The 10712-nt window shown below is 44.8% G+C and overlaps 1 protein-coding gene across 1 annotated transcript in view; it reads left to right on the top strand.

The window, feature by feature from the left end:
- Positions 1–489: 489 nt before the first annotated feature.
- aplp1 (amyloid beta (A4) precursor-like protein 1) overlaps positions 490–10712 on the top strand; it is a 29615-nt gene continuing 19392 nt past the window's right edge. The window contains exon 1 of the mRNA XM_061675076.1: positions 490–741. Coding sequence (XP_061531060.1) covers positions 676–741 — 66 coding nt within the window. The 5' untranslated portion in view covers positions 490–675. The remainder of the gene's footprint in view (positions 742–10712) is intronic.

The following is a 10712-nucleotide window of genomic DNA, read 5'->3' as shown; positions in this document are numbered from 1 at the left end:
AATTGCTTTGTTTATCTGTGCCCTGCGATTGGCTGGCGACCAGTTCAGGGTGTACCCCGCCTCTCGCCCGAAGATAGCTGGGATAGGCTCCAGCACGCCCACGACTTGTGTAAGGATAAGCAGTACGGCAAATGGATGGATTATTATTATTATTATTATTATTAAAACGAAAAATGCTACATATACTGCACTGTAGATTTGTCACTTTATTAAATAATTGGTTAATTGTTATTAATAACTGATAATTTCATAATATAATTTGTAAAGTACAAGCATGTTTTATTGAAATAGACAATTTTATACGATTTTAACATTTGATACAATTTCCCATTGTACATCCAGTGTACTTTGTATTCAACTTGAGACGTTGTCAACGTGAACTGCGTTCCCTGATGCAGTGACAATCTATGAGCACCAGATGTCGCTGTTTACCAAGCAGCGTATTGCCCCCTTATGATCAAGCCGGCGATAAATAGCCGCAGAAACAGGGCTTGGTTCTGCGAGTTCTGTATGATTCACATCTGAGCCACACTGCGACTGGAGAGACGCTGAGCAGGACGCAGAGGCGCAGGAGCTATCTCAGGAGCATCACTTCGGCTGAGCTTATGTTGGACTCACTCGTTCTCCTCTAGCTACTCGGTCGACTGAAAACAACAACAGAGGGAGGACAACAATATGGGACATTCCGCAATTACAATTTCGCTGGCCGTGCTGTCCTTGTACGCATGTGGAAGCGTCGAGGTAAGACTATGGCGCAATCAAATATGTCTTTTTATTTTATCGATTTTTTTTTTTTTTTTAACTCCGCACATGATTGCAGTGTCAACATTGTTTTACTGCCGAGACTCGTACCGAGATTTAATTAGTAAATGCATCCCGCAGCTACCAGAGTGATGACACAGCACATCCGCACGCAATCTGTGACAGTGCAGAATCTAAAGCGCAGATGTTATCGTCAGATATACATAGGAGATTATGATTTAACAGCAAGAAGAGAGGTTGTTATGTGACTATTTGGCTGGCTGCGTCAAGCAAGAAGGGGTGGGGGCTGGGGCGTGGGGGGCTGCATCTGATTTTGGTAGATGGTGGGAGGATGGAGATCAAACAGCATCTCCTTGGCTCCCCATCTGCTCCTGTCAGAAAGAAGACAAGACGCTTTACATGTGGAGAGGATGGCTGCACCTCGTTGGCCCCTGGACACCGTCATGCATATTCAATCACCCTCCTGACACTTGAAAAGACATTTAAAGGCCGCAGTACGTGAGGCATGAGCAGGTCCTCCCGCGTAGCATCAAAATGCATTGGAACGAATGCACGCCATACAGTGGAGAATTACAGTGAGAGAGGCCGGGGTCAACCTGTGGGCATCCATCTTCATCGCTATGGAGAGAGATGAAGTAGAGGAGGTCGAGAACTGCAGATCCACGGGCTAGCTCGACCTCTGTCCCATCTCAGCTGCAGGCCCAGCGCTTTATGCACTGCACCTTTATGACCTCCCCCAAGGATTTCATGTCCTTATAGGCAAGCTTTTCGTGCATGTTATTTTGGCATGTTCCATACATGTGAAATTCAACTGGTCATAACGTGGCCGCACATTTGTTCGGCTATTTAATTTAAGGTATTGACACAGCACGTCTGAGTGAGAAATGAATTTATCTCTGTGAAATATTCCTCAGTAGGCATTGGAAGAAATGAAAAGTTGAGAAAATGTAATGTTAAATAATCCAGATCTTTCTTTTATAATAAAAAAGAAAAAGTACATTTCCATCACATCAGGTTTTAATTTGTTGCGTTGATGTAAATTCTTTTTATGGTTTAAGTGAGCGTGTGTAAGCCTTGGCAGAGGCCTCTTTTGTTTTTATGTTTCATGGCCATCATCTCCTCTGCAGAGGACTTCCGGTTTGCTTTTAGGTTGGTGTGTGTGTGTGTGTGTGTTCGTGTGTAGGAAGATGTTGTTGACGTTGGTTGAGTCACAATGCGCCCGCTCGAGATGATGTTCATGTCAAACGTTCTTTGTCATCCCAAAAAAGGAAGAGTGAATGAAGGCAGCCGCCCCTCCCCGCCTCCCTCGGAGAGGATTTGTTCAGTGTTTATTTATTAGCCATCTTCCACAGTGACTGTAACAGTGATGAGACGTGCCTCCTTTCATTCTTAAAATAATTTCACATGTGTAAGAGCCTTAGAGGGATTACTGTGACGCCGAGGAGCAGCGCACATTACGCAGACCTGCCCATGAAGGTTTATATGCTGAAGATTATACTGCGAGAGGGCCGGCTAGCTGGATTACCTCGTGTATTAGTCGTAATAGAAGTGTCAGCTTGCCTTGATTTACTCAGCATGCGGCTGAGATGCGTGAATGGGGCAAATTTGCTGTGATTTCCCCCCCCCCCCCTTTTTGTGGTGCAGTATTTACAATGTATTAGTGCACCGCCATTTGAAAAATAACTCCAAACGTCTATCGGGTGTATTCCAGCCACGAAGTTCATCATTGTCTTTGTCGCAGACGCCGATAAATAATGGCTACGTTATGGCTTGACTGAGCTGTCGCAACGAGTGGCCGTTCGGTGCTCACCGTGACGTGAAAGGTCATCCCTGAGAAGATGACAAACATTATCACCTTCACGAGCTGCGTGTGAACTTGAACAATCTAGTCCAACATTAATGGAGAAGCAAAGGAGCCGTCAATGTCAATATGACGGCCTCCGCGCAGGGTCAATGTAGCGCATTCATAAACAGCACTGATTTACTGTTGCTTTGTCGTCTTTCGCCGTGACCTGAACGGAAAGGGTGCGCTAATCGTCAATGGAAAGGTCACGTGTAGAAACGTGCATCTTTCAGGGTTATGGAAGGCACAGACTACTGGATTTTGTTGGTCACTGCCCCCCACTTGGGCCCAACGCAAGCAGACTGTCACCAAATGAATGATTGTATGCGCACCTTTATTTGGAGCCTCACCAAAGGTTTCATGGGTTCTTGTTATCGTAGTTTTATGAAAATACATTGGAGCGGTCTGGATTTGAGTGGCATCCAGTCCAGGGCGTAGCCGGCCTCTCGTCCAACGTCAGCCGGGATGGGGTCCAGCTTTCATGGGACCTTAATGAGGACAAGCGGCACAGAAAATGGATGGATGCTCGGGTAGTTTAGTTCTTGCCTAATCGTGCGAACAAATGGAACTTTCTCTCGCTTTTGTGCTTTCAATTCAATTCATTGGTCACATGCACTGTTATGCATCTTACATTATGAAATGAAATGCTTCGCGGCCTTTCCCGTCGAGAAGCTTTAATAGCAACAAGTAATGTTAATAAAGGAAAACAAGCAAAAATGTTTTAAAAAAAAATGGAGTGTTTGTTTGAACTCCAAACAGACCAAATTTCCCACCAACACGCTCCAACTACCTGCTGATATAATATATATATATATATACATATTAATTTTGTTTCCTTCAGTTTGACTTCCTGCAAGGCGTAATGCTTAGCTGTCCCATTACTTTGCTGACACGCTCGGACGGAGCCATGTTGGATTATACAATGAGCATATGTGGTAGGAGAGGTGGAGGCGTCGCGAGTCCAAGCGTCCTGGATCCTAAGCAGCGTTATGGAACAGAGGCGTGATGTACCGAAAGAGAAGAGGAGCACAATAGGGAGAACATTTAAGAGGGGCGGGAGATGAGATAGAAATGAGTGAGTCACAACATCGCCGTGTAGTCACCAATACAGCCCCCCGCTGCCGCCGTCGAGCGGAAAATGTCGTGCTTTACTCGGGGAGACGGTCATGCAGACTCGAGCACCTCCCACATCATCTGCCTTTCAGTGCAATAACGTGAGAGGATTTGGGGAGAGAAAAGGAGAGGACAAGCAGATCACACACACACGACACGGCCCTTCGCTTAATTAATTTGGGAGCCAAGAGATAATCAGGTTCTACTACTCGTGGATGTACGTATGTGTGCTTGGTACTCTCTACTACGTATATCCGAGTGCCAGTGGGCATCAAATGCACCATGTTGTTGTAGCACATGTCTGACCTGTTCTCTGTATAACTGCCCCCCACCCACCAAGCTTTGGAGAAACACACACGCAGAGGCTTGGCTTGAACCTGCAGGGTCATAGTAAATGCGAAACAGCGCTAAAACACAGGAAATAGTTGTTGTTCATCTGGAGCACATTATCCCGTTTTCCCATCGCCTGAGTCCTTGCACTGGCTCTATTTTAAGGTGTTATTGTTGGTAGGTGCCAGCTCACCCCGTGACCCCTGGCGAGGTCAAGCGCTATAGGAAACGGACGGACGTTTGCTGTCGAAGTTTTGCTCCAACCTACCTGGGAGAACTTGTACACCACTACACCCCATCAAGGTTGTTTCAGTCAGCTGATCAGTCATTGTTTGTTGTCATTAAATGTAGACTTCTGTGGTTGTGGCCCCTAAATTCTGGAGTAAATCAGTCGCCCCCTGCTGTCCGCAGTTACTATAAATCCCTTTTATTCTCTGGGCGTTGTCACATTTGAGTTTTGATGAGGTTTAGTTTTGCTTCATGTTTTGTCAAGTTCTCCTGTGTCCCATGTTCACATCTCGTCTGCTCGTTGGTGGTTTTATAAAGTATAATGGCTGGAAGTACTGTAGCCCTGGCATGTTGGATGTGTGCTTTCAAGGGGTGTGGGCTACGTTGGTTGGTGGGCGTGAGCTGGCGGCCTGCGGGATCTTCTCATTTTGTGACTGTCCCGTTGAGTACCGGGCCGAAAGCGCAACTGTGGCTCTCCTTGCCCACATGCGAGGGCATCACAATACCTTAATTGCTCCATTTTGGTTTTTCACGTCACTTGAGCAGTGACGTAGCGAAAGCTCAAATTTTGGCTCGCGATCCAAAACAAAAGCTAGGCTCGAAAGGTTCATAAATTAGGTCGCCTATAAAGCCACTATCGCTCTATAATATGTCAATCCTTCTCTGACAGTGTCAATCAAAACTGAGCTTTATTATCTTTGCAACCGCAAATATTTGATACAGCTCCGTGCATTTTTGGAGCCTTCTCGGATGTTTGTCTGTGTGAGATACGAGGCTAGCCGTCCTAATCTCATCCAGCTCAGGAGTCTTGCAGGGTAAAGATATGAGTGGCGCACAAGGTCTTCACAGCCTGAATAGCTTCCTCGTGTTTCTGCGGAACAGTTCGATCCAAGGGCGAAGCGAGACGTCGGGTCCTGCAGCAGCCGGCGGGAGGTTTTAAAGGACGGCCCTTTGAAAACATCTGCAGTTCAGTGATAACACTTGTCCTCCGTGCTCGGAAAAGGGGGGGGGCGCAGTTAAATAGATTGAGGGCTGACTGGTGAGAGAAGAATTTTGGTGTGGCACAAGGGAGGATTTGCGAGATGGAGGAGGAGGGAGAGCGAACGAGTGTAAGTGGAGGAGAATGTCATGTGGGTTGCAGAGTGGAGTGTATGCTAATGGAGACCAGCCCTATATCACATCAGCTGGGAGAGCAAAGAGATCCATCTTTGTCATGAGCATGTATTCATAGGTGGCTATGAAATGAAAAGAGGAGGGGGAGACGCTGTTTGAAAGTAAATAGCGCAGGGTTTTGGGAATGTTGTGATCGGTGGGTCGGACGTTATTCTGTTGTTTTATCCTCGATATACACGCGCATCACAGCGATGGCTTCATAAAGACGGGCCGCATCAATTATTGAAGGCCGCGGAAAGCACTGCGCCGCCGCTCGTCACGCAGCCTTTCAGCGGGTTTGTCGCTCCTCACGCTCCCCGCTCGGTACGTCCCGTCCTCAGCCATCCTCCGCCCATCTCCCTCCCCGGCTCGACTCATCTCGCCTCTCTTCCCCCTTCGCCTCGTCCGCCACATCCCAGAGGCGCTCGTTAGCCACCCGCCCCTCCTCATGTCCAGTGACATCTCAGCCCTTTTTCTCATGCATTCATTGATTTTTCTTGAATTATTTAAGCAGTTAACACTATTTTTATGAACTCCACCAAATGAAGAGGTTAGCGTTTGCCTGTTTCTAGATATTTGTATTGTAAAAAAAAAAAAAAAAAGAAACAATTGTCCTGTTGGGCATTTTCATCCTTTTCAAAATATTACTTACTGGCAGTCCTATTGGGTTTAAATTGCACAAGATAAGGACACATTTTCTTCCCAGTCTGCCCCTTTTCATAGACTTTCCACAAATGGGACATTGTGTACAAAGTCTGAATTCTTAACTTATTCTGTAGGTCAGTGGTTCCTAACCACCACAGGACTGAGCCAGGCCACAAACTCCCTTGGCCAAGCAAGGCAGGGAAAAAATAATACAGTCCTTCTGAGTTGGGGGTGGGATGGGGTGGGTGGGATACACCCCATGCGGTTCTAAGTCAATCACAGGGCGCCGCTGTATATAAAAACAACTGTTCACACTCACATAGATTCATCACTTAACCTCGCATGGATGTTTTTGTAATCTCCGAGGCTAGTGACATCATAAATCTTTACGGGGACTCTACGGATAGGAGATGGGGGATGGAGCTGCCAGGCAAGAGAGCGAGAGGAAGACCAAAGAGAAGGTTGATGGATGTCGTGAGGGAAGACATGAGGGCAGTTGGTGTTCGAGAGGAGGATGCAGGAGATAGATCTGCTAGGAAAAGGATGACGCTTGAAGTGATATGGTTGGAAGTGTTAGAGAGCGATAGAATTTTGGGGAACCAGAAATCTAACAAAAGCCATGTTATGTTTGATTTTATCCCGGTCCTACTAAGTAGGCATTGGATATATCTGCATAACATCGTGTTTAAAACTTAGGACAGAACATCTGAAAACTGCTCCGGAAGAGGCCAGCACTGATTGCTTCCGTGCGTGAAAATGACCCAGATGCAAGGAAATGCAAAGTTTCAAGGAGTTTTGTCACATAGGTGACATGGCATGACTCCTTCTTGTGACTCGCTCCAAAAGTGCATTGCTGAATAGACAGTATGTCTCAAGGGTTTCTGTCTCCGGCATTTGAAAAACGTTTACACGAGCAGAACATTTCTGTTCTCTCTGTCGCTTCTCATTTTGACGACGCGTCCTCTTCGCCAAATCAACACCTACATTTTACACCTGCTTTTCAAATGCAACATTTAAAGACACAAAATCAGTCACTGCAATGTGTCTCAGGTTTGATAAACACAAAAAACTCTTCACTAATTTAATAGCATCGACTTGTCCTAGTGTTTTGCATATTCAGGTAGAAACACGCAGAATGACAATTCAATTTGTTTGCTGCAATTTGTTTAGCAGACGCAATCCTGGGTGCACCGGGGTTACAAGATCCTCTTCCACATCTGTTTGCATTTATTTAAGTTTGGTAACCTTTGGTAAGTCAGACCCGTAGTTTCGTGTCACAAGAGCAGTGACGACACCATGACTGATACTGCCGTGTCGCGTGTGGCAGGTGTGAGGACCCCATTCAGTCATTCTCCGATTCATCCTGCTCAAATTAGCAAGTACGAGCCGAGTAAAATACATACAGTGACATTATTCTTAGTAATGTGACATGATTGAAATTGTGTTCAGGTATGTATTTTTCATCTGTTATTTGGAAAGGCTCATTGCTTATTATTCAGTTAAACGCAGTAAACATAAATAGATGCCGGCGTCAGCGGGATTGATTATTTTAGGTGGGCCTGAAGGGTCTGTGTTGCACAAAACATTGCAAATTGTTTACGTGTAAACACATTACAAGGCTGTGCTATTATTGATGTTTCATTTTTAGCTCTGAGTAACTACTATGTGCATCCTTTCAGTGGGGCCTAGCAGAGAATGAGTCACTGAAATGGCATGTAAACAAGCAGCAGGCAGGGAGGTGGAACGTAAAACCAACCATTAAGCAAGTGATCATTGACCTGCTGAGGCGAGAAGGTCCACTCGAAAAACATATGTGGACTCCATCATGAGCGAAAACACAGAGGGAGGAAGGGCTGTTTACACGCAGGAGAGAGCGAGAGTGAGTGACATGCAGGAAAGTCTATAGGGAACCAGTTGCTACGGTAACAGAGAAGGTAGCCTGCTCCCGTGGGTGGTGTTACCATGGAAACCAACCTCAGTGGCCAAGTGATGCTGAGTGGGGGAACATGAGGTATAGAGGGCTAAAAACGAGACGGGTGTTCACGGGCAAGTGGTGGTGGGGGCGGGGGGGGGCTAATGCGAAACGTGAGCGCGTCAAGTTTGCCTGCATCTCGGCCCGTTCAGAGTACGTGCAAAGATGTATGTAAGGTAATAGAATACTTTTTTTTTTTTTAAACATAAATGTCAAAAACACAAACAAATACTGACTGACAACATGGGGAAGTCATTTTATTATACACAATTTCAATATTTTCGCTATCCAATGAAATATATAATATTGTCATTGGTTGGTAACAATATTATAATAGCTCTTGACGGCCTTGACCACGCTTTCCCTGGATGGGCCTTACACACAATGCACTGTATACATGTATAAAGGGAAAGCTTCATTTCCATAAAATGCATCTAGCAGACAGTCTCCCAGGGGAGCGGCGGGATGAGATTGCAATTGCAAGCATCCATAAATATGAGACGGAAGGAGAGAGTGATATATGAATGTTTTCACCCACCTCCTCCCCCTTCCGCTGCAGCCGCCCTCCCTCAGTAGGTCATTATACTCTGACACATGTATATATAGTGTGCGTATAAAAATAAAGTAGGGGTTGTCAGATTAATAGCTGACCATATGCATGTCAAGGCTTTTAGTGGAAAGGCTTTAAATCCTTATAGAGCCTTTTATTTAATTTACGTAAACAGCAGTTTGTTCAGGAGGCCATTAGAAGAAATAAGATAAGTTGTTGCTTTTGAGCTACTAAACATGTTATTATGCACTGCATGCGCACAAAACGTGATCATAACTTCTGCTTTTCTACTGTTAATGTAATGGTCGCTGCTTGCCTAAAGAATGTACGTGATCAAATGTCAGATTTGCAGAGATTTATTTGTGCAGTTTACTACTTTATCCTTAGGTGCCGTGAAAGGTGCTACATTAATAAAGATGTTATTAATAATTACTATTATAATTGTGAAACCCTAGTGAGGATAAGCAGTGCAGAAAATGAATGGAGGGATGTTAATCTGTAGCCAACCAGTTTTGGAACCTGCATATCTCTCTTAATGAAGTTGGAAATCATGTCGTGGAGCTCCGAAAGGACATGCAATTGCAATAGCCAAAATGCTATTAAACCAATTTAGTTGGCGCTACTGCTGGGTCATAAATGACGGCGAATCATCGGGGTCCCCAGAGAGCATGTACAAAATGGGCCCATCAGGGCTTTGAGCTGTAAAGTGATGACATCATGGCTATCTGATTGCTTGTCAAGTAATGGTGCATTAAAACTTGGATAATTAGCAATATCCCACTTGGCGCTTATGCGATCCAATCGCAAAGCTTTCCAGTCAAACACAAACGAAACATATGGCGGACAACTCTAATAAGAGATCACTTGATGTTGTCAGCAGCTTTGGTAACATTTTGAATAATATTTGTTGGCAAATACGTTCATATAGAGGTGATATAGTAATATATCTTGAGATCAATTTCCATGCAGAACCCCTTGTGCTGCATATTAACATCTAGTATCGTAGCTATAACCAATAAGTAGAGTTTAGAAACACCATCTCCAATACAATGCATTTTTACGAGTTGGGAGTTCATAATTTTTTGACTACTGTTACAGAAGACGGCTGGTAGTTTGCATTGTTTACATTCATACATGCCTGCAGAAATTGCAATTGTGAGAACATTATGGGATGTTTCAGTTGACCTGCAGCACTGAAATCTCTGCTAAGCCTTTTGATTCTTTCAATCCCCCCGAGGTAGCGCTTTCAGCTTGAAATCACATCTGCGGGCTCTCAGCGTTCAGCATTAACATGTTGGCACGCCCGCGTTGTGTTGTTTAACTGGGATGGAGCTTTAGCTCCGTTGGTTATGTAATAGCGCAAAATAAAATCCATCTAGAAAATCAGCACAAGATAAAATCTTCTTTTTGTGTGTGTGGGGGGGTGGGGGGGGTCTGGCTAGATTGAAGCAATTTTCATGCAATTCATGTTTGCAGCCTGTTTTTTGTGTTGAGCTTTATGAGATGTTATGATGGAGGGTTTTACCTCCCACGCTCTCGACAGGAGGCGGTGATAGATTTTGTTCAAAAATGTCCCACTATGTTGTGCGTTTTTGTGTTCGAAACATGCTCAGTGGCGTCATCGCTGTGTGTGACTCATGGGGAAAAAATGAAATGTTTTTGAAATGTGGGTGGAACAGGAGGAGCATCACTGTATTAGATGATTATTACTCATTGCCTAAAAAGGGTTAGAAAACGGTGGCGTTTTGTTCTTTCGATTGTTTGGGGCGTTCCACAGAATGGATAAGGTAATGGCCTCACAAATTTGCGAGCTGTATTAGCAGGAGATAAGGATAAAGAGAGGGCATGTGTGAACATGATTTTATTAATTTTTTTTTTTTTTTTTTTAAATCATGAGTCATGTGAGTGTCAGCTCTGAAAAGTGAAGTCTCAGCCCCCGCGGGCAACAAGATGGCTGCCAGGGTGTTATCATTCATCAGGCAATTCTCTTGTCTCGCAAGATCATGTGGTAGGTAATTCATCCCTTATTACTCTTGCCATTTGCAAAAGGGCACCACGGGAAGGATTGATGACAGCAACGCCGCACGGCCTCACCCGTATCATGTGACATAATCGAA

This window comes from Phycodurus eques, chromosome 4 (genome assembly GCF_024500275.1).
Source record: "Phycodurus eques isolate BA_2022a chromosome 4, UOR_Pequ_1.1, whole genome shotgun sequence".
Classification (NCBI taxonomy): Eukaryota; Metazoa; Chordata; class Actinopteri; order Syngnathiformes; family Syngnathidae; genus Phycodurus; species Phycodurus eques.
Note: the sequence above shows the minus strand (reverse complement) of the source record. Positions and strands in the feature narration are given on the sequence as shown.